Source organism: Corvus moneduloides, chromosome 7 (assembly GCF_009650955.1).
Source record: "Corvus moneduloides isolate bCorMon1 chromosome 7, bCorMon1.pri, whole genome shotgun sequence".
NCBI classification, from domain to species: domain Eukaryota; kingdom Metazoa; phylum Chordata; class Aves; order Passeriformes; family Corvidae; genus Corvus; species Corvus moneduloides.
The window spans coordinates 29,959,695-29,984,232 of NC_045482.1; the positions used below are offsets into that span (position 1 = coordinate 29,959,695).

At 48.2% G+C, this 24,538-nt stretch overlaps 1 protein-coding gene across 1 annotated transcript in view; it reads right to left on the reverse strand.

Annotated features, from left to right (window-relative positions):
- The window catches only part of ITGB5 (integrin subunit beta 5), a 57,882-nt gene that overhangs the window by 28,432 nt on the left and 4,912 nt on the right, over positions 1-24,538 (reverse strand). Inside the window, exons 3-8 of the mRNA XM_032115399.1 lie at positions 18,126-18,330; positions 13,379-13,628; positions 9,815-9,983; positions 3,729-3,890; positions 2,201-2,296; positions 1,071-1,160 (exon numbers count right to left, since the gene is read on the reverse strand). Of these exons, the coding sequence (XP_031971290.1) occupies positions 1,071-1,160; positions 2,201-2,296; positions 3,729-3,890; positions 9,815-9,983; positions 13,379-13,628; positions 18,126-18,330 (972 nt within the window). The remainder of the gene's footprint in view (positions 1-1,070; positions 1,161-2,200; positions 2,297-3,728; positions 3,891-9,814; positions 9,984-13,378; positions 13,629-18,125; positions 18,331-24,538) is intronic.

The following is a 24,538-nucleotide window of genomic DNA, read 5'->3' on the forward strand; positions in this document are numbered from 1 at the left end:
GGACACAAGAACCTCCTTCCTCAAGGGGACAAACTGGGACAACTGGGCTTTTGATTAGCAGTATCTCCTGGGCCTCATTAGCAGCATTAGCTGTTCATTGCCTTCCTGAGAGGGTGAAGCTTTGGGAAGCACTCTTCCCAAGGGCATAATCAAATGCTGCTTTAACTGCAGGGAGCTGGGGGAAGGAAAGAAGAAATTTACAGGTCATGCAAAGCACAGCACAATCCTACATGGACTCTGGATGTGTAAACTCCTCCAAAGCAGTCCTTATTGACTCCCTGCACTAATGAACACATAGTACCAAGAAGAGCTTGCAGCCATTGAAAGCTGTGTCCACAGGTCTCATGCATGAACAACCCTACCTGACCTGTTAAGGGGTCAGATCTCCAACCCAACACCCAACAATAACCTTGCAGGATCATGAAGACCTGACCCATAAGAATTTGGGGAGAAGTCAACACAAATGTTGACCCTAACTATCCTATGATCTTGCAATTTAGCTGCTTCGAATTGATCTGCTCCCTTGATCTCCACAGAGCTGGATGACATCAGGTCAGCAGTACCACCCCAGGTCCCTTGCTGTCCTCCTCACTGTGGCAGTGCAGGCTGCACTGGCAATGCCACACAGGCAGCTCCTTTGGGAGCGTGGTGATGCTCACAGGGTGCTGAAAACCACCGTGGGCTGCTCAGAGAGCAACACAAGGATGCGACCTTATCTGGACCTGGTCCCATCCTTGGGAGGCCTCTGAACATCAGATAACAAAGAAATAATCTATTTTACCTACTGGTAGGGTGCTCTGAGAGAGACCTGTTTTAGGTGGGGGCTGTGTTTTGTGGGTAATTCTGCACATGAGAGACATGAGGTGAAATTTCTGCTCTTGGGTATCCATGCTTCTTCTCCTCCTCACACACCTTGTTTCCCTCCCCAGGGTGGACATCCCAGCTCCAGCAGAGTGGAGAGGAGTGGGGAGGGAGGTGGCCAAGCCGGGTGGAGCTCGCCAGGGGGAGCTGAGCTGGCCAAGTTCTTAGCACTCCTCACTTCAGCAGCTGTGGTATTAAAATGCACTTACATTGTAGGCTTTGACGATCAGCTCAATGATATTCTTGGAATCTTTGTGCAAAATCTCCACTGTTGTTCCAGGAATCAAAGTGGTAAAGTTCTTAAAAAAAAAAAAAAAAAAAAGAAGAAAAATTAAAATGTTGAGGTGCAGAGAGGAAAGCAGAAGATGAGGAGGGATTGACCCCATGCCAGGGACACAGGGCACACACACTGCCCCGTCACCCAGTGGTGTACATGGTATGGTTTGGTTCCCATTGATGTGGAGCTTTCAAAAGTAAAGCATTGCTAATGAGGCATGTCAAATATTAAACAAAGCTCATGGCCATGGGACAGGGACAAACAGACCTGGCTCTGCTGCTGAAGGGGGCAAGACCCAGCTGCTGTGCACTGCAGGGAGGGAGGGACAGCTGTCCCGACTTCCCTCACAACCCTGAGCATCCCCAGGAGAGGGGGTGGAGAATAAGCTCAGCCCTCCCACTCCCCGTGGGCGAACAGCAGCATCCAGACCATAGCAACATGGCTGCTTGTTGTTCCTGCTTGAGCCTCAAGGGCTTTGGCAGAGGTTCCCGAAAGCAACCCCGCCTGAACCACCAGCCCTGCATCCACAGAGCAGCAAAAAACCCCACAGCTCCAGACACAGGTTGGTCATTGTGCCTTGGGTCAGCTTTCCTTTTGGAGGGGTGAGCGGGAATGGCAGGACAGTTCAAATGGTGTGTGGCACATCAGGGCCCTGGACTCGGTGATGGAAAAACACAGCTGGGCAGGAACGCTGTGCATGATTAGGTAATGGGATTAAGTCACTGCAGAATGGGCCGAGCAGGTTTCTGCTCTCTGGCACGCTGCACGCTGGCAGCCGTCCGAACCTCCAGATTGACATGGAGTCTATTTTAGGTCTTCACATGCTCACTAACACATATATATCTGTTTGCTCTAAGAAGCTTTAGTGCTTTCTGCTGAAAGGACTAGCAGGGCTGAGCCTTGCCTGCCTGCACTGGGCAGCCTGTGGCCGCATGCATGCACCCTTATCACTACACACACATGTTTACCACTGCATACGCACATTTGCAGCTGCCTCCACTCCCCAGGGCCTTAAGAGGGGTTTCAGTCTCCCCCCAGCCCAGGCAACTCAGCAGCACTTACCTTGTACAGGATGTAATGACTTTTTGTAACAGCGAAAATCAGGTGGATGTTGTTTTCAGCAAGTTTCTCCCCAAGAAGTGCCAGGGAAGGATAATCCTAAGGGGGGAAAAAGGGCAGAAAGACTAGTGGGTAACATGGAAACAAAGACTAATTTCATTGCTCTTCTCTTCCCAACAGCAAAATTCATTCCAGACGCATGGCGTGTTTTGTTGTGGGATGAAGTCCCTGATGTACCAGCACAATCCCAACTGAAATAGTAGAAATCTGTTAAATATTTCCAGAGCACTCTTCACTAGACTACATGACTGACAACACGATTAGCTACAGCAACACCCAAAACACTGGGTTTATTTCTTCCTCCTTCTACTTTGCCATCAGCAGATGCATATGTGCTAAATGGCTGCTACCTCGAGGGGTGCAAGGCAGGGAGATCTAGAACTGCGGAAGTGGAAATGTATCATTTTTTTCTCCCAAAGCAGAAACATCCATTGCCTGTTCTTTCTGCATACTGGGACCATAAAGAGATTACAATAAGCTCTTAATTCTGCAGATTTCCCAGGCAGAGAGGATGGCAGGGAGACACTGCTCTAGCAACAAAACAACGAACCAGCGCTCAGTTTCAAGAGACCCGCTTGAGTTTAAAACTCCTGCCTGCTTCTGAAGTGCTGTCCTTGGAAAAAAAAATCTCATTTACTTGCAGACTGGAGGGCTGATTGAGAGCCTCTAAGATTCAAACATAGAAACACCAAGGCAGCATCCCCATGCCAGCTCCCCAGCATAAACTCCACATAACGGAGCCAGTTCAGGGACTGTGCTCCCTTACATATACATCCACTTGCAAGGATTGCACAGGGGGTTCCACTGCAGAGCCCAGCTTCTGGCCTTAACACAGCCACCCAGATTCCTCTCCCCTTACAAGGTGACATTCAGGAACAAAAATCATAATTAGCATATGTGATCTGCTGAATAAAGCACCATTCTGCAGAAGGATGTGACAATGAGGTGGCAGGCAAGTGCTCATTCATCCCAGAAGTTTCCTCCCCTGAGTTAAATTTTTTAAAAGGGATAGTTTGCCTGTTTATTACTAAGACTCATGTTAGTGCTGTGCTCAAAGGCTGTGAATAAGAGGAGCATCCTGCTGTACTTGCTAGTGTAGCCACATCACGGTAGATACAGCCTCCTCAAGAAGAGGCTGACAGTCCTCTGGACATTTTAGAAAAGGGATTACATATTCTGTTTCCTCTACATTTGCAGGCAAAATGTAATGCTCTTCAGGACACCAAGTTACTTTTCCCTCCCTTGCAATGAGCCCTGAAGGAACTCACTAAGTCTCATTTTTGAACATCACAGGAGCATTCACTGTGGGGGAATGCCTAAGGGAACAGCAAATTTTATTTGCAAATTGGAGAAGCTGGATTAAACCAGGCACTGCATTTGCCAAAAGCTGCTGGAATGGGGGTTGGCTGGTCTCCAGAGAGGTCCATCAGCCCCCAAGGTCTCCAAGGGCTGGGCCCCGTGCCCCGCTCACCAGCTGGCTGGACGCGCTGTACTCGTTGGCTTCATTCAGGTGGCACTGGCCATCGTGGGGCTGCACCAGCCCCCCCAGCTTCCCATCCAGGGCTATGTGGGGCACATCGTCCGTGGTGAAGACCAGCAGATGAGACGCCTCCTTACGCCAGCCGATCTTCTCCTGGGAGAAAGCAAACCCTGTGAGACAGCGGCCTGCCCCTGCCAAGCCCACGCTTCATCCCTCACCCTGCACATGGTCCCAGCCACGTGCCTGGCCAGCAGCAGACCCGTTAGCATTAATTAGGAGAGTACCATGCTCCTGTCTACCCACCCCTGGTAAGCAAGCAAAATGTCAGGAGCCCATCCAGCATTTCCCAGCATCTCCTTCCAACACGCTTACTTTAAAAGGCATGAGGGGAGGTATGCGGACTGTCCACCAGACCTTCTCTACCCAGATCCAAGAGTAAGAATTTCAGCTGCTTTTACAGTCAGAGGTGATCTGCCAACTTCCTCCACACACATTTAATCTAACCTTGTTTCCTCAGCTCTGTGGAGCAGCCAAGGCAACAGCAAGAGCTGCAACATCCCCACTCAGCATTTTCATTACTGCCCACTCATAAACTGTTTCTGAGCTGTGATGGACAAAGCGAGGTCCCTGCCTGAGGGGACTGGCTTTGGTGCACCCACATTCATGCCCAGGCAGTCTGTCCTGATCCCCTTCTGCACACATCTCCTGGAAGCCGTGGTGCCTCTGTTATTTCATTGTACACCTCTACACATGCCCTGAACAGCTCCAGCCCCCTGCACCACAACCCAGGAGGGCAGGGGTGCACACAGCCAGAGCAGAACAGGGACCTTTGGCACTGGGCACTAATCCTACACAACCCCTATGCACAGTGCTGCTCTAAGAAACTTCTGCCTATTTAAAAACAGGGTAGTGTCAAGACATGCTGTAGAGGTCCTGATGAAAGCACTGAGGTGTCAAGCACAGCACATGAAGTGTCCTCTGCACCCTCCTTGGTCCCTCTGTGCAAGGACCAGACATTATGGACTATCTTTGCATGAAGAGAGACACAGGAACAGATTTTTTTCAACTAAAGGGGTAAGATCTAGATTATAAACATTTCCCTCCCATGGAGCTTCCCCAAGTTTTCATCAGCCCGAGAAGCAGGTCTGTAATGGTGCCTGTAACAGCATACTGAAGCACTTCGTTGCAATGGAAGTGGAAGGAAACAGAGGTGCCCAAAGGAAATTTTTGCAAACCACAGTGCTGCAGCAAACCTGCTCTGCTCAGTGGCTGCTCCTGCTGCCAGGTCACTGCCAAACTGGGTGGGCTGGGGTCTTGCTGCTGACCACGGCAGGGAGATCCTGCCATGGCACAGACTGGAGCCAGAAAGCTCCATTGCCTGGAGCTTCCCATTGAGCTGGTCACACTGCCCATCTGCCGGCAAAGACATGGCCCCACGCCTTCCCTGCCCACACACTTCCAGCATCCCCCTCCCTCCAGACCCTGGCTCAGAGCACCACCACACAAATCCTTAGGGAAAGCACAAGGGAAAAGCTAGTAGAAGGTCACTGATGGGAACATGGTGCAGATGGAGATACCCAACTCCTCCAGAGCTACTGCTCAGCTTATTTAGCAAAACCCAAACTCTGCTCTGTTTACAGGAAGGTGCTGGCCCTGCCTATGAAAAGCACTGGCGTGGGCAGGGCAGAGCAGGGCAGAGCAGGCAGAAGGGTGCAGAATCACGTCTGCCAGTGCAATTTTCACCTCCAAATGTGAGTCATAGCCCAAAGCCTGCTGATTTTTCCGATAAATATAATTCTTGCCTTGGGGACACTATTCCAGAGTAGATTCCTATTTCCTCCCTATTTCAGAAGGTTTCTTTAATGACGTTTTAAAGACCCCATGATGCATATAAGGCCATAGGAAGGAATCTTTGGCAACACACATCCTTTACATGCACCGGCACGTTACAGTCCAGCTCAGGAAGCAATGAGGATTTTTTGCTCTGGGAAGCAGGATTCATTCCACTGAAGTTACCCCACTGGACAACAGGCTAAAACTTCATGCCAAAATGTAACTTCTTAAGATCTTAACTCAAAAGTGGTTACAGCTCTAATAATGCAAGAGGCAGTTTTCAGTCTACTTGGCCACCGGACAGAAGCCCATCCAGTTCACTTTTCTTTGAGTATCCAAAGCTGATTTCTTTTTAAATTATTAAGGCCAAGAAACTCCCCAAGAGATCAGAAGGATTAATCTCAGTTTCATTTCCTTAGAAATGTGCTGCAGACAAAGAAAAGGAGCTGCATTCAAGCAGCAGTTACACAGTCACTTCAGGGGTGCTGGTGCTAGTCACCTGCCTGCTAAGCCCACCTTTAAATCACAGGTTAAGCATTCCTTTGCAGACAAACTCTCCATGCCTCTGACACAATTTCCAACATCAACAACATCAAAACTGCTGTGGCCACTCAGTTCAGGAACTCACTCCCACAAAGCAATGAGCACCCACAGTTTCAGTGCCAATATCCAGGCACCAAAAGCATGTGACACCTCAGAGCATGGAACCAGGTGCCTTGGATGGGCTGGCTGAGCCAATGTTGATCCCACACCAAAAAAGCTGTAGACCTACAAAAAAAACCCCCCAAGGAGGCTGGCATGCCAAGGAGCATCTCACACTGCCTCTGCCAGCAGCTTCCAGGCACTGGAAAATACAGCTCTTCAGCATGCAGTTTCCACTGAGAAACCCAGAACAGCACTCTGCTCCGCTTACAGCAAATAACCAAGGAAAAATTCATTTGTTTTTATTGGACTGGGATTGTTGAACAAAAAACCCTGCACTGATGCCTACCCCCTCATCTAGTTTTTGATCCATATGGGTAAGAAGGATTTTTAAAGCAGAGATGGGACTGGACCCAAAGCAGAGAGTAACATGTTTCCACAGGGAAACCGGGCATGCAACGGATCCTGCCCCTACTCCCACAACCAGCTGCAGTTGCCTTCTGTATCCTGAAAAAACAGCTTCTCACTCCATACACCCAACACTGGCTGGCAAAACTGCCACAGCTGCCTCAGCACAGCTCTCCAAATACTATTGAAAAGGCTGCAAAGCTTGTATTTCCATGCCTGAATAAATATCTACATTTATACTTTGGGCACTGAATAAAATCCATTCAATTTCCAACACTCGGTTGCCAGGAGCCCCCGCTGGATTCATCAATTTGTCAAAAACCTCACCAGCTTCTCACATGCAGACCTTTTTGGAAGCAAGAAACAGATACAGGTGCAAGGCAAGTATGCCTTAGGGATCAAAAGCCAAAACCTCCTTCACTTGGTACTGCTCTGAAAGGCACCCCAGTGTCTCCCAGATGCCTTGGCTATCTCCACATACCAGTGTCTAGCAAGCACCAATCAAAACCATTCCAAAAGATGCTTTATTTTCCAATCTAGCATTATCTCCTCGCTGCATCTTAGCATGTAAGATCTGAAACTTACACATGCCACTGAGCCATATGAGGCTTGCACTTAGAGAATGGCAAAAAACCAAAACACTGCAAATGGAAAATGTAATTATGGAAGGCTGATTAATATTCCTGGCTTACTATTTTAGCATCAGAATAAAGGCTTGTTGTCTCTGGCTCTTTCATTGCCTCCAGAATAACATTTACCATATCTTTATCTTTCAGAAAGGAGCCAAACTCTGGGCCTGCTCCTCAGTCTGTATTAGCTGTACAAAGTTTCTCCACTCCTTGGGTTGAAAAGCAGGCCAAAAAAATGACTCGAGTGCTACAGAGCCCGTAGGCAGCTCATGCAGCAGAAATGCTTGCTATGCATTACAGTGTAAAAGCACCTAGTCAATGCACGAGGTGCTGTTTCTGACACCTCAGAAGGGGAGAAGAAGACCTTGTTTAGAGACCATGGCTTGGAGACAGCGAGGCTCTGCTATGCCATGACCAGCTCTCCCAGGGACAACATCCTTGATGCTCAGCACAAAGTACTTCATGGGCAACACACTACATGTCCCCAAGGCAGGGGACTTTCAAAGGTGATAACTATCCTGGAAAAAGCTGGAGCATGCCAGTGAGATGCAACGGGGTACCACAGCAGTGATGAGGAAACCCACCTCAGAAGTCATCAAGGTACCTATATGCTGCTCTCCTTGCATGGGGGGGAATAGTTCCTGAGTTAACAGAAACTACTCTCTGTTTCTGGGGGTTTCATCCCCATGATACTCCATTAGACACTGCAGGATGCAAAACTCCATGCAAAGAACATCCTCATCAGCAAGCTGCACTTCACTGCCACCCCAGATGTCTGCATCCCTCACCCATCTCAGTGGTGTTGAGCCTCACCACAACTCACAGCCGCCAACCAGTCTGGGCCATCACTTGGGGACCACAAGGGAAATTAAGCAATAAGTTCCTATTTTGGCTATGGGACCAAACATCCTAATGTCAATCAGCTGACCTGAAATCCTGGCTTTTTTAACTCAGTCTTTGCTGCTCATGGCTATGATCAGAGGCAGCTGCTCTGGGACTGCCAAGGCAGCACAAGTCACGGTACAGCTGGTTCTCCGGCTTTGCACATGAGTCCCATGGACTTCCTTTCCCCCACCCAAGCTCCAGTAATTAATTAACTGCTGTGGCTGCAGAAATTCGCTGTCATGACCTGCCACATCATGCCAACAGTCATGCATGTGCACATGGTCACCTTTGCTCACCCTTCCTAGAGGGTGCTCATTCCTGAATTTAGATGGTATCAGCATCTAAATTAATCTTCTAAATTTAGAAGGGACCAGGTTGTGCATTCAAGAAGCACAGTTAAAGATTTTGGTCCTTACAACAGTCTGAGACTGGCACAAATATACAGGAAATATCTTGCAGGTCTCCTGCCTTCCACCAACACTTCAGAAATGAGCCCTTGTGATACACACTGCACTATAGGGGAATATTGTCCTGTTTTTGCAATAACATGGTGGAAGGGACTGCAAAAACCCATATGGTGAATGGCACAACTGAGTCACCATCCTGAGCCATCCCTGCTCTAACCATGGGAGCCACCTCTCCAAAACTGAGAAGCACTTTATACCCAGACAATTACTGGGAGCAGCACTGTAGTTGTGCCAACAACAATATCCGTGGGAAGATGACTGTTGGGTGGCATCAGATCCAATGGGGCAGGTTCAGCCCTGCCAAGACCATGAAAGCACAGCGAAGCCAACCCAGGCAAGGAAAGATCTGGTTTCCCACATGCCTGCATCCCATCACTCCCACAGACCATGCCTATCTCCCAGCTCCCATAATTCAGACCCAGAAGAAAACATGCCCAACCAAAAGGATTTTCAGCAAGGCTGAAGCAAAGCCAACTGCAGCAATAGGGGAAAGAGCAAATGGAGCCTTTCCTGGTGAGCAGGGAAGCTCAGACTCATGTCAGAGTGGAGCAAACACTTTAATTCATGACAAACTGGTGCAACCCAACTACTTGCTCCAGAAAGATCTTCAGGCAAGCATCTCCAACAACCCTAAGGACATGGTTAACATGGCACCAAGCTAATGAACTCTGCTCCAGTTCTGCTGACAAAGAGGGAGAGCAGGCTATCAGCACCCAGAGGTGAGATCATCCCCACACACACAAAGAAGGAAAGTATGAGCAGTAGGAACCAGCTCCAAGCCTCAACATGGGTCAAAGGCTGCAGGATGTGTTTGACACAGCCTTGAGAAACACAGTGAGCTGACGTGCAGTGCTGCTGCACATAAGTGGATGTGAATCTTAAAGGATTCTGTCCCAGGTGCTCAGCACCATAAGTCTAACTGTGTAATGAAATCTCAGCCCTAAATTTGCATTTGCAAAAGCTCCAATTTTATCCCTTTAAACTAGATAAAGCATTAACCTTTTTTCCTTTGCCTGTTTATCTACAAAAGCACATGAAAACAAAAGCCTCTACTTTTCAAAGCATTTTTCAGTTTCTCCAAGAAAAATTTAGTAGTTAACTTCCAAGAAATGGCAAACTGAAGCTTTGCCTTGGCTCAAGAACAGAGCAGAAGAAACCCCCTCCTCCTCCTCTTTGGCTTTGTTTTAAACCCCCAGAAATCAGAGCAGCTCACCTTGCACACAGCAGCCTGCAAAATGGCATCGAAGCCGCCCTCTGGAGCATCTCGGTTGCGGGAAACTTTCTGTTTCTGGACTTCTTCGTTGAAACGGTCAACTTTATCCGTCAGGGACAGGAGGTGGCGGAAGCCAAAGGATGGGACACAGCTGGGGAACAGCTTGTAGCTGCAGGAAGAACAGAGGAGTGGTCAGCTGGGAGGAACCACACCCGCAGCCAAGAGCTGCAGAAACTCACGGCTCTACCCGGTTGGTCTTCGAAATTCTGTTCAGAGGGTTGAAATATTTTCACAATGCTTCGTATTTTGGACACTTCAATTTCTGGCTATTTCTCTGCAAAACCCTACAGCAGAGCCTGTGGTTTTTTGTTTCCCCTCAGGGGCTTTCAGAAGCCGAAGTTTCCAGAGATCCCACCAGGACTGAACATCTCTTTCCAAACACGGTGTGAGTGGAGACACCGAGCACCAGCACACCCTGGGCCATGCAGCTCTGCAGTTTCAGCACTCATAAAGTGGTTTTCACACTGGGAATCTGCAGCCAGTGATGTGATCCACTGATAGAGAGGCTGCATTTTGGCAGATCCACCCTTCCCAGCAGCCCAGGAGGGCCATGGGAGCCATGTCCCACACCTGCAGAACCAGTGGGCTGGTGTCAAAGGGCAGGAGCATCCCTGCCGAGACCTACCTTTCCCCTCTTCTGCAGTATGGATTTTCACTGTGTCATCCCATTTTCTTGCCCGTACGAGCCACCCTACACCCACTGCACATCACCAGGCACCTGGCAACTGCCCAGTATGAGATGCAGTAATAATCCACACCAGCTCATGCTTCCTCCCACTCTCCCTGCAAGCTGGTGAGCAAATACCATCTCTGCTTCCCAGGATGCCACCAGAGCAGAAAGGTAGGAGGGGCACCCTAAGGCAGAGAAATGTTTTGGCAGGTTACCAGGAAACCTTTTTTTTTTTCCATACAAAACCATGAGAAGGCAGTTTTGGTGCTCACCCGGAGAGCTCAGCAGAGCAGCTCCTGTGGCGTGGGAAATCAGTGAGTGTGTGCAGGGGAGAGGGACGGGAAGGGTTAAGAAGAACTGTGTTTAAAAAGGAGTTGGCCTGGCACTAATTCACTCTTTATCTTCAAACATATAACCCAGAGTACAATTAAAAGCCTCTGCTGACACAACCCTCTATGGGTAAGTTGCAAGAGGCTTTTTACACAAAAGAGTATTCAGGATTCACCATCACTGAGAACGCAAACCCCTCACAAGGAACCCCAGACCAGGGATTTCCATCCATGCAGCCACACACACACCTAACCATGGGGCAGGTCTCACTGCCCTGGGCTTGGCTGGCAATTAGAGCCATCCCTTTTGATTCATGATCCATGTCCAGACTTGCAGCCTGCTCGCACCCAGGAAAAGGCAAGGAGTTTGATGTGCCTGAAACCCCTGCACTGCAGGGTCTCAGCAAGCTGCCCTTAGCCCATCAGGATGCCCAGTCAGGAGCAGGGGTGATGGAGGAGACACAAGGGAAACAGGGCTGCACCCCACCCAGACCTGCAAGTCAGTCACTGCCACAAGGAAGAGAAGGGGAGAGTCTGGACCAGGGGCAAAAAGCATCCACTGCAGCTCATGTTTACTTCCAGCTTTTCTTAGATGGTTTGTTTTGACACCAGAAATAGCTGCAAACAAAACCACGCCTGACAACCCACCTCACTGCACCAGTGAGCCACATGGCAGCAGCCAGAGCCCCCTCTCAGAGCAGGCTGGGGAAGGAGATTCCACCAGAGAGCAGGGAGCTAGCATCCCTGGTTTGCTTGAAGAGGAGACCCATGGCAACTGGAAGGGAGCACCTACCAAATGAGCTGCCATGGGCAATCCTTCCTAAATTTTTTCCCAAGAGCAGGCTGGCTTAAGGTAACCCATAGAAAGAAAGCAACCACCTGGGTAAAGCCAAAAGAACAGGCAGATAGCCTGATCATGGTGGGAAAAGCTGAGGTGACAGCTCTGGATGTTCTTGATAAAAGGTCATCACAAGTTTCAGGTATGCCTTGTTGCTGAGTTGTCCAGTTCCATCCTCTCCTCCTTTTGCATCCATCTTCTCCTGCATGTTTCACTCTGTTTCACTTGGCCAAAGCCATGTCACTCCAATTAAATCACACCCCAGCCAAACAAATTTTCCAAGATTTCTCCAGCTGGAGCCTGTCCCCAGCCTAAGGGTAACACAAGCAGGTGTCAAGAGACTGAGGATGACAGAGATGAGTGAGAGGACCCTTCAGAGGCTATGCCAAATTTCTGGGAGAAGCACTATGAAGAGTGTGGTGTGCAATGCCATTGTGGCAGAGCCACTTTCCTGGCTCAGTGTGGTCACTTTCACCTCATGATTAAAACAAGAGTTTTCAGTGTCAAAATTTATGTGACTTTCCACTCTGGACAGAACTGGTGAAAAGAGAATTCAGATAATTTTTGTCTGGTCAGCATGCAATGTGCAGTGAGATGCCAGTGCTTGGTCAGTGCCAAAAGCTGGCCTAGAAACTCACAGCTGATGCAAGCTCTTTTTATCTGCCTCTCATACTTAGAGCATGCACAGAGCTTGGCATCCATGCACGAGGTGATGTTACACTGTAAGTATCCACAAATGGCTCAAATAAAAGGGTTATCCTCACTGCCCTTACATGACTACGAAGCATCCACTGATGGATGAGGTGAAGATGGGGACAACAAAGGTATCAGTGGTGACACTCTCCCAGGGGGGGCACTTGCTGCTGTATCCATCCTTTAATTCCAACATCCAAACCTGTCTGAGCCTGGACACTCTTCCCTACATCCAATTTCACTCTGGCAAAATCCTCAATTCAATGTACTTGATCCCAACCCTGGTGTTTAAAAGGCAAACAAAAAGATTCTTGCAAAGACACAAGCAAACAAAAAAAAGGAAATAAAGGGATCAAGGCTCTGATACCACCACAAAGTAAACCACATCATTTGTGTCTTTTGTAACTGTCAGTTTGCCTTCCTTCCACAGCAATAAAGATGAAAAAACCTGCCTGCCACCTTCAAAACACTCTACAAGAACTGATTAATCAGCACAATAGGCCACCACAAATCTCAGTTCCTCCAAATACTTTTGTTGAGAAGGATTTACATTGCCTTGGTCTCCTTATCTGTAAAATGCAGACAAAAAGCTTAATTGATTTACTCAACGCCAAACTATGACTCAGAGCTAGGATCAGAAATCAGGAATTTCTGGCTCTGGCTCCTTTTCCTCAAAGACTGTAAAAAAGTCTGCTATGTCTGCATCCTTTTCAGGTACTTCAAAATAGCTTCAGGCTCCCTGGTACAACAGTTTCCCATGTCTAGATGCACAGATCTCCCAACAGCCACAGCAAAATTAGAAGCTGTCCTATTCTGAATTGCTCAAGTATCACAGCGACAGCCATGGCATCATCATTCCCAAAAGCCAGGGCTGAGGTGTGGTGCATTATTAAAAGCAAAAGGGCACTTGAAGACTGCAGCCAGCCTCTGTGCAAACACAGGGCTTGCCCCTTCAGGGTGCACCCACCACTTACCCAATGCAGGGATTGTTTTGGTATCTTGGTGCTGTGTAGGAGAAAGGAGAAATGTTCTTGTCCACGAAAGAGCCAAACCCCAGGCGGAAATTGCTCGTGAGCTTTCGCATCTCTTCAGCCAGCTTGGTCCCCAGATTGCGGATATTGTCCAGGTCGTCGTTCATGGACAGCGAGAGATCCATCAGGTAGTAGAGGTCCACGGGATAGTCCTCCACCTGCCGCACCTGAACTCGGAACGAGGTCTGGTCACCTGCACACACACAAAAGGGTTGAGCACGGTGAAAAGGAAACTCCCAGCACACATACAAATCCAGACTGCATGCTGCTTTTTTCACTTTTCAAAAGAAGAGGGTGAGGGGAATAAGCTTTTCCAAATACACCCCTTAGGAGACAAACAGGAAAACAGGTATTGACTTTGGGTCCTCTAAGCTATGTAGTGTACTGGCTGGCAAGAAAAAGACATGGAGTGCATGTCTCTGTTTAGCTCTTTGGAGGTGAGGAAAAGGGTCTCTCCATCTCATCTTAGAGAACATCTAAGGGAGGGACACATGAGAAACACTGTTGCCCTGGGCTGTGTGCAGTCCAGGGATGTTTTCCTAGAAAACGGGAAAGAAAAGCAGAGTGAACCTTAAATGGATATTTCATGGACTACTGAAACACTGCCCACACTTACTTGGGTACATTCTCAAAGCAAACCAGGAGCAGTCCATGAAGTCCTGCACAAAAGAGAGGAGGTGGAGTAGGAGAAGGAAGAGGATCAAGAGAAAAGAGCCAGCACAAGGTGAATGCAAGATGTCCTCTGAGCTGTGCAGGGAAGTCAAGGTGAAGCAGACACGGAAGAAACATCTTTGAAAAGGAGCTCCCCCCAAAAAAAAGAGCTGGAGAAATCAGGGCAAAAGGGAAGTGAACTGGGAAAAGAAAGTTGTTAGGGTCACCCAGGGAAGCACTGAGGCAGAGGTAAAACTTCCTGAAGTGAAGAACACAAGGGAAGGAGCTGACAGGGCTGAGTCACAGGCTGTGCAGATGCGAAGAGAAGCAGAGGAAAGTCTGTCTTTGACCTTCCCCTTTGCCAGACTGATTCACTAGAAATCTGGAAGGGGTGCCAGGGAAGGCCACCACAGGCAATGCCTATGCCTCAAAAAAGCTGAAGTGGCTTCAAAGTGAACTTATCAACTTCATACCAGATGGACCTCAGTGGAGCCAGACAGCAGGTAGCAAAAGTTTGCCTTTCACTTTGCTAAGGGAGGGTCTAAATAAAACCCCAAACCCCAACCTCACAAGCCAGGCTGGTTTGGAGATCCCATGTTCCCAGCTGCCCCCTTGGCCCCTTTTCCTGTTCAGTGGGGTCTCAGCCCCAGGGAATTGGATCCTTTCAAAACCAAGATCCCACTGCTGCCCTCTCCAAGCCCTTCATGGCTAAGGCTGAACTTGGGGCAGTGGCAGGTTCTGCAAAACACTTGTGGCTTCCCCTCTTCTTCCCCAGAAATGAAACTCACATTTTTTACTATTGTGAAAACATTTCCCTAACCACTTTGTTGTTCTCATCCTTGTGCACACCAGCACAGCTGCTCCCACTTACTTCCAGCCCAGCAGCAACAGCATCCCAAAACTGCCATGCTGGCATTGCACAGCACAATGCCTGGCACCTGGGGTAGGCTGCACCGAGCTAGGACTCCTCAAACAACACCCTCCTTCTCTTTAAGCATTTCCCTACAGCCTGCTACAACCCCACCTGGAAAAGGCAGGGCTGCAGGAGGCACCCTGGGCAAACATGCACATGTAGATACTGCCCAGCTGTAGGAAGCAGGAAGCTCATGCCATAAATATTCCTCCTTATTCTCCCCAGCTTTCTTGCCCAGCAGGAGTTGGACTTTACCAGCACAGGGCTGGGATGTGGAGTGCAGCAGGTGCTCCAGGTGGGCCTCACATTGTACCTGGCATGCATTTTAGGGAGGAACAAAGAACGTAACTCATGTACCACAAAACCTGTTAGCACTGATTGAGGGTAAAAGACTGTGATTGCAAGCTTGACTTAAATTCAGTGCTGCAAAAATATGTTTAAGTCTGGGAAAATTCATTCCCATGCCCCTGTTTTTCATTCCTACCTATTTTCCCCACTGGAAAAGGGGATGTGTTCTCTGTATTTTGCAATATTGTCATGTCCAAAACACCGTTCTTCCTGCCAGAGAGGGTATTTGGAATGCTGTGATCAAACGTGCTTCTCTTAATAATTACGAATTTATTAGTCCCTGAGAAGCACCAAAACCAACAGGATCCTGTGGTTGGTTCTTCTTTCATTCCTAACTGCACAAACCAATTATGTCAGAGAAAATATCACTAATGTATGTAGATGTAAGTGCAAAAGAATTTATTATTCTCTGTGGACAGTATTACTCTCACACTTCTAGGGATAATCCAGCCCCCTCCTTCCTCATGTACTGTCGCCACCATCCCCTCCTTAGAGCTTTTACTGAAAAGTTTTAAAACCAGGGCTTAGTTCAGAAATTTTTCTTGGATACTATCACACAGAGGCAGTGCAGAAACTGGAAAAATTGATTTTGGTCAATTTAAGAACATAAACTCGACAATCGTGCTTATCCAGCTTATTCCTGCTTGGTAAGGCTTATGGTTTGATGGGCAACATAGCTTGCATCTATTCATTTTTTAAGTCCTTTTACACTGTTTCTATTTAATTTAACTAGGACACACTGCTTTACAGCTGGACTCAAGATTAAAAAGCAATATTATAAAAACTAAATACTCAATCCAAAAGCTACCCAGTAAGGACATTGATTTAAGGCATTCGGAGTTTAGCTGAGGACACAGATTTGGGGATGTGACTTCTGCCACAGGATGATGAGATCAAACTGCCTGGGTGGCAACAGCAAACAATTGACAATCCACTCCCTTCTGCTTCTGCTTAGCGGTCTAAGAATAAAAGATCACCATTGCCACAGACCGCTGCATGAATTCATCTTTGAAATAGTACACCCCTCATGCCCAAAATTAAATCAACATTGTCTCCTTTTTGTCTTGGGTTCACAGGGTGAAACCCATTCTCCCAAGCTCAAGGATTAATAGATAATTTAAACTGGGGCTGCTAATACAAGGGTTTAGGAAGTCATCAGCCCAGAGGTGAAGTGCTTCCCAACATCAAAAAGAGAGCAAAAACGGGAGATATTATTACAAACATCTAGGTTTGTCCCTCCTCCTGCAATGACTCTGATGCTCTGCAAGAGGAGCACAGGGAGGGGAGTTCACTGGCTCAGCATGGGAATTGCTGCAGGGGTCCTCAGGGTGATTCCTGCAGCTCACCCCAGACCTGGAGGGCTTCTCCATCACAAAGAACTGAGGATAGCCATGAGCGTGGTCCCCGTAGGCGTGGGCAGAAGCAGCACGCCAGCCCTGGGCAGCCCAAGGTATCCAAGAGCACAGACCCCAGGAAGCCACAGGGAGATGGATCCCCACACCCTGCCACCAGTCGGAGTGGTGAACACTGGATGGGTAAAACTGCCAGGGATCAGGAAAGCGGAATTCGCTGAGCACTGGGCACTGCGTGTGGAGGTGGAGGTACAGGAGGTGAGAGGTGGAAGCTGAGCCAGCCCTTTCTGTCAGGAATTGCCTCAAGAAACAGCAGTAATAACAACTCCCTTTTGCTCCCTTTTCAACACAACATTCAGTGGCAGAATCCACGCATCCAGACGCACATACAGTGGTGACTGCTCTCAGGTATCTGATTTTAAGGCTTTGAAGCAAATTTTTTTTGGATTTGAGGGTCTGACCAATGACATCTAAGGAAGTTAGTTGAGAAACATGACAACTTCTAATTTACACAGCTAAAACAAAAACCTCTGCAGCAACTGGTAGGCTCGGGGAGAGCACTGGTAGCATGAACACCAGCTCAAACCCCTGTTTTTCTTGGGCAAAACATCAATATTTCACTTTTCTGTATGCTCGTGAGAGCTGTCACAAAACTGTAAGCCTTAGAAACCCACACCAATAGTTTATAATGAATCAAGCTTTTATATTTGCTTCTTATCTTTGCAATAAAGAGCTTTTTTTCCCCTCTTCAGAAATGTCAGCTGCCAAATTTTTGCAAGAATTCTAAACCCACATTAAAGCCTCCCCCCACCATGCAAAAACTTTTGATAACAAGCATGCTCGCATGGCTCAGATGAGCCGTTCCCTTCTAATTTTTAATTAAAAGGAAGAGATTGAAGAAAAGTGATGGCTCAGGAGAATGAAAGAGGGACCTGGCTACAGTCCAAGGCCTGAGTCACAAGTTCAAATCTCCATCTTCTGCCTTGATCCCATAGCTCTTTTGCATACCGACAGAAAACAGATATGTGGGTTTGTTTCCAATTTATAGAAGGAACTGTCTCAGTTTCGAGTCATGCCCTGGCTGCTTAGTAGAGGAACCAAAGTTATTTTAACTCCTTCCACGCAGTGATTCCATTTTTAAGCTGAGCAGGTTCCTTTTAAACACATGTAACTGTTAAGACCATTATTGGTAGCAGTTGTGGGTGGGCTTTGACTGACTTTGCCCAACAGCAGTGTCCTCTCACAGAGGACACGTGCCCCAGCCCCAAACCTGTTTGTGATGCACCACCGAAGGTCATAGGTATGGAAGGGGCCAGCAGTCACCTGCTTTAGTGGGCTACAAGGCCACGAGCTACAATGTGCTCTTGGCATGTGCTGGCCACCTTTTCTCCCTGCCCCCACACCCCATGGAGCCCTGGGGACTCACCAGGGCGAAGATTCAAGGCGACCTTCTGAGGCATGATCTGCGTGACATCCAGGTGGCTCTGGCCAGAGCCCTTGCTGCTCAGAGGGACGTTCCTCACCACGCTGATGCTGCTGCTGGGGTTCTCGATGGCTCCGGCACAGCCGTTTGCAATCAGGTTCTGCAGGAAGTCGCACCGGGATGTGATGGACTTTGTGCTGCCAAAATCCTGGGGGTGAAGAACGGACAAAAAGGAAGTGGAGGGGAATACATCAATCCCACAGCAGGGGCTTTGCTTTGACATGCTGGTACCTAACAACTAGGAGATGGCAAGGAGAAGCTGGTGTCCTTTGGGATGACTGTACTTGGAAGGAGCCTGCACTGAGCCTTGAGCCTTTCAAAGGGATTGACGAAAAAAGGAAATTCTACGAGGATCTGAACACTGAATTTGCTCGCAGAGCACTGAAACAGAAAGCTAAGCCTATGTTTTCAGCCCAGCCCCAGAAGCTGCACCTGTTCCCAGCCCTGGCCACAAGAGAGCAAGGCAAAGCACTTCGTTTGCTGCGGGGACAGCCCACTGCCTTCCCTATTATTTTATGCACATACGTTGCCTCAAAGGAGCTTTGCAAAAGACAGAAGAAAGGACAAGGAGGTGGCACTGAGGGAAGCAGGACAAACCCACCAACCCAGAGAGGGCCAAGTAAAGATGTGAAGCTGAAGACAGGCTGGGTGGCTCCAGGGACCTGCACCCTCTTCCCTGGGTGAGATACCACATGTCCCCACACAAGCACTGCATGGAGAATAAGGGAGGTGGGCGAGACTTCCTGGGAGCTGGTTAAAGTGCAGTCTGTGCCCACTACAGGCAGTTAGGCACAGGCAGCAAGGTGCAGGCAGTGGCCCACTCCCAAAGGATGGCCAGGAGTCTCCCAGCACCCATCCCAGAGCTCCAGCCCTTGGTGCGAGCCCTGTGCGTGGTGCACAAAGCAGCCTTGTGCAGGGCAGCACTCAGGAACAGCCGGGAACACAATGCACCCTTTTGCAAAGAGCCTGTTTGTTAGAATGCCTTTTTTTTCCTCCCCAAAAGTGCCAAAGGGAACAAGTCACATGCCCAAAACTTACTGGATTTTCAACAGTCGATTCCTACTTATTTCTGCACTACAACAATAGAGACAACCCTCTTCAGCTCCAGGGCTGAGGGACTAGTACAACATGAAATAATGCAGAGAAGATGCTTGCAGCCATGCCAGCCCCTCCTTCAGCTGTGCAGCCAAAACCAGTGTGGGGCTGAATAAACCTCACTGGTTGCTGAAGCTCCAGCATGGCAGAGGACAGGAGAGACACCAAGGAGGGAGAGGCTCCTGACAGAACCTCATGGGGTGATCTCCAGGGGTCCCTCAAGGACAGGCTTGAATACAGGGCCCTGGGAGACAGACAGAGGCTTCCAGCTGCATTTTTCTCACTACAAGGTCCCAACGCTATTTGAAAAATGCGAGATTTGCATTCCAGCATCCAGCAACGGGGTCCAGCCAAGAAACCGACGACGGCACGTCAGATGGATACGAACACAAATTTCTTGGAACACGTCGTGTAAACAGATGAACTTCCAAAAAAAGGAGGACTGGGACTATTTAAATCATCTCCAGCATGACAAAATAAAAATCAGAATCCCTCACAAAACTGAAAACAACACCCAGCCTTTCAAAGCCGCACATTTCAGGCAGCCTTGGAGCAATGTTTCTCTCGGATGTGGTTTTACCTGAAATTGGCAAAAAGCTGGTGGGGTCCAGGTGTTCTCCTGGGCCTATCCACCCAGCAGCAGGGCACCCAGGGAGAGATGCTCTCCTGCTCTCCCAGTACCCAGACCACAGCTCCAGGTGAACACCTCTGCCAGCTCATTTCTGCTGCCACCTATTAGAAAGGACACTCCGACTGTGCAAAAAGCAACACAAACAGCCCAGGGGCACAGCTGGAACTTCTAGTTACTCTCAAGTAATTAACATTGGAGAGAAGTATCCAAATAGGACAATATTTAGGGCTGCTCACATAGCTGCAGCTGCTATCAGGTGTTTCCAAGCCTTCCCAGGGTCTGCTCCAAAGACTCCAAAGAAGTCCAGGAGGTTGGGGAAAAGCCCCTACACAACTCATAGGTTGGCAGCACCTTTGCGCTCCTCCAGTCCCCAGGTCCCCCTTGCTTGACCCAGCTATTTTCTCTAAACTTTCTTCTAAAATGGGTCCAGAGGACTTGCCAAAGGGCAGCAACTGCTAAGCTGCAGATTCAACCAAACCCAGGTATTTTCTTGCTCACTGCAAAGCCGTATTACCTGATATCCACCCCTCAGGGGTGCAAATGCCTGAGGGGTGGGTGGTGCACCTCAGCACCTAGGGGCGCAGGACTGACCCCTACTTCTGCTTAATTTCTTACCCAGGCAGAGTAACACTGAGCAGGGGGATGATGGTGCCCTTGGGAAAGTCCCAGCAATCACCACGTTACTCTGCAAACACACACCCAACCTGCAGCCACAGGTCAAAACCCAAAGCCAAAACTGGGACTACCAGGTACCACCCAATTCTAGTGCAAGGTTTTCTGTGACAGAGAAAATCAAAGCTCATGGAGGTACAGTTAAAGGGAAAAAGGATGAGCAGATCTGGGGAGTAAAGGGCATTGCACAGGCCCAGACAGCTCATGAGGAACCACACCAAAAGGCACCCCCACAGCAGCACGCTGGTTCAAGCCCCAGTTTTCCCCAAGCAGGGAACACCCTGCGGTTAGTTAAGCAATTCAGTGCGCCCACATACCTGCCAAGCTGCCCGCAGGCCTGCTTGGGCAAGAGCTGCCCCTCACCAGCAGGAACCACCCCGAACACTGCTCCGTGCCACAGAGGAGCGCTGGCTGGGAAGGTCCCCCAGCCCCTGTCAGCAGCTCTGGCTGCTCCAGCCCCCCGGGCAGTCGCGGTCCGGCCTCGGCGCTAACGAGCTCACAAAGGCGAATGCACCCGAGCAGGCAGAATGAATGGAGACAACAGCGTGACAATTACATGCTCATCAGTTCGACAGTTTTAAGACAAATTGCTTGGTTCATGCGATAAAAATGGAGAATAGCATTCACTGTATCTAACATCTAATTCCTGACTAGGCATGTCCCTACCATTTTTTGGTTTAATCAATCCAGTTCTGCATTAAATCAGTCTGAAATATGCCTGCTTTCTCCATTTAAAAAAAAACCAACCTTGACATGTTCCCTTTTAGGAACATCCTTGGTTTTCTTTCCTCGTTCTCTAGGCATACATTTCTGAGATGGGAGAGGATGGGGTAAAAGCACCTGCTGGAAAACAGAGGGTGCCATTGAGGAAATTTCGGTTCACTTACTCAAAAAGGACATTTCAGTTTAATTAATGTGTATCTCTAGTTTGTGTGTACACACACAAATGCATCCACATAAATAATGGATAGGTGAACACAGTTCATCCACCTAACAAACACATCTAACAAACAAGAGGAGCCTCTGCACACTGGTACACTGCTCCCCAAAGCAGCAAAAAAGAAAACATCATGTTGAAATTTCCCCTCCCATACTGGTACTCCCAAATGCTCTTTTGAAGAGCTTCCCCCCCTGCAATGACCCCAGGTAGGTTTATCATGATCACAACCCACACCTGTTTATCACACCTGCCCTGGAAGCTCAGAGGACAGCACTGAAGCCACTTCCAGAGCTCCCTGTTCTCCCCAGCAAACCCAACAAGTCCTGCTCAGCCTGGGCAACCAGGTGCCACTGCGAAAAATTCATCAAGCATCCTCTCCACACACATGGAAACCAGGCTGCCACAGAGATCACAACCCCACAGGCCAGTGTGCAGTTTCCAGTCATTTTACCAGCACCATGTCAGCAGTTTCTTGTCATTTCCAGCTTCTCCTGGACCTTGCAGATTCCTCAGATTCCAGCATGGATGGAAAGGCTGCAGCAGTCTCCACCACCCAAGAGTCATTCTCCCTCAGAGAATGTTTCAAGGCATGCTCAGGTGATGGTTAAGGCCACATATTCACACCTCCTCTTCTAAGAGCCACTGAAATCACCTCCTTTAAGGCCTGGCTTTCAAGGTATTCTTCCATGAGCCAACAGAATCGATGTCTGCTGCCAGATTTCCAAGAGCCCAAAGGCTTGTGGTTATCTGAGCAGCCCCGGAGGCTCTAGGGCTGCTGCACACCAGAAGCTGCTATCATCAGCTCATCCATCATCACCCCTTTGGATGGGAACAGAGATGCTGAACACAAGCAGAAGTGAAAAGAAGTCCAACCAAGCCAGGGGACGTGATGCACCTTGTACCAACAGGTTAGGAGGTGGCAGTCATAAAGTGAGAGCACCGTGACTGCTCTGCTGTAAGATCTATTTGTACACATCCCCTTACCCTCAATTCAAGGCAATGTAAACCCCAGGAACCTTATCCCTCCTGGGAATCTATTGGGATAGGGCTCCCAAACAAACTAGTGTGATGGTACCACCAAGTGATATTATTCCGCAAATATTTCCCCAAAGGAAATTCAAGAAGGTATACATATACAGGAAGATAAATAATATACATAACTATACTTTGTATAGCTATATATACATATATATATATTTAAAAAACATAAAACAGACATCTCTACATTTACTGTATACATAATACACAGAATTATACATGTACTGATAGACTTCTACTATATATATATTTCCCAACAAAATTATTAATTGTTGCCTACAAAGTTGATAAAGCTGGCCCAGTTTGCTCCCAAACCTGTAAAGTAAATGTAAAGGGAGCACAAAGTACACACAGATCAGCTGATTGAGGTTCTACCACAACAAAACTGCCATCTGTGGAAGCCACTCCAGTATGTTACCCCTGATTTATAAACAGCAGAAGAGCTGTAAAATCTGACTGGCGTATGTGCACCCAGGCAACATAGATAGCGGATGGCAGCTAATGGAAAAAGCTAAGGAAAACATATTAAGAGCTATTTAATAAATTTAATAACCTGACTAGGCTGCAGCAGAGGGAAGGGGAATAAGGTGGTGAAATGACTATGAAAAGAAAGCAGATGTTACAGAGTTTATAATATTATTTTAAAACTTTTTAAAGTTGAAAAACTCCAGGTATCTTTTGAAATCCCATTACCTCACCTGATGATCTCACCCAGAGAAATAATTTGTTTCAAACAGTACACGCTAAAAATAAACAAATAAATAAATAAATAAATACAGAATTAGAATAAGAACTTGCTAGGTTTTAGCATGTAGCATGTAATGGGAACAGCAGCTTTTAAGCACATAGCTCTTGGCACAGAACACCTTAAACTGTGTATTTTTAAATAGCTGATGGCAGGCTAAAGGTCAGGAAGTATTACGGGACTTCCCTGTAAACACCCATCTTCCTCCTTGGCCCCTCCATTCCAGTTAGGAATTTTCTTTTTTTTTTTGGTAACTATCCTGTTTGCATGACAAGAGTCGGGCTGCCAGTCCCATTAGTACAATTAGTGGTCACAGTGACCACAAGATAAACATTTCCACTAGCAGCATTTTGCAGAAAGTTGTCTTTTGATGCCAAGTAAGAAAACAACAACAAAAAAAAGCACAAGCTATTGGGTTCCCATAGCTTAATAGCTGGCATTCCTGGATCCAGTCTCACCACCACAGGTTAGCTGGCTGGAAGAGGAGCTCTTACAGCTGTTTACAAGATGTGTCAGAAGCAAGATCTATTGCTTCACCCTTTCCCTTCTGCACACCAATTGCCTTGCTAGAAAAAAACACCCCATGAAAGCTATTATGCTGTCAGGCAGTGCGGTGTTTGCAGCGTTACAAGGTTTTCCTGGGAGAGCTGCAACTGTGCCTAGGAGTGAAAAATCCAGTGAAATAGACCTGGAGAGCCAGTGGCTGGCCTACCCCCCCAAGACCCAGCCAAACCAGGGGGACTGGAAGTCACCTTCGTCCCACATCCATCTCCATCCCCAACCCCATCCTCTGCCCTGGAGCTGCAGCTGCCCCAAGCAGCCCTGGCAGGAGGAGGGATGGGAACAGCAGAGGGGGCAGTGCCTGCATCCTCAGCTCAGCAACACCAGCTGCAGCTGGAAGGTGAACTGAGTGCTCAAAAGGGGACAGGGATGGCCACAGTAGAGGAATAAGGGTCAGCAGGGAACAGAACAGCCACTGGCCATGCCCATTGAGAGGTTCAAGATCATCCCCTGCTCTGGGATTCTCACATCCCAAACCTGGTTCCTGACACAGCAGCTGTGCCTGCAAGGCATGGTTTTTCCATGCATCTGAAAGCATCCAAAAGTCTCTCTTGAACACTTAGGATAGGGACTAAGCAGGCAACTGCTTTGTATGCATCAGACATTATCAGGTCTTTCACATACCTTGTTCTCTAGAAATTGTAAGTCTACTCGATAAGACATATATTGGATTA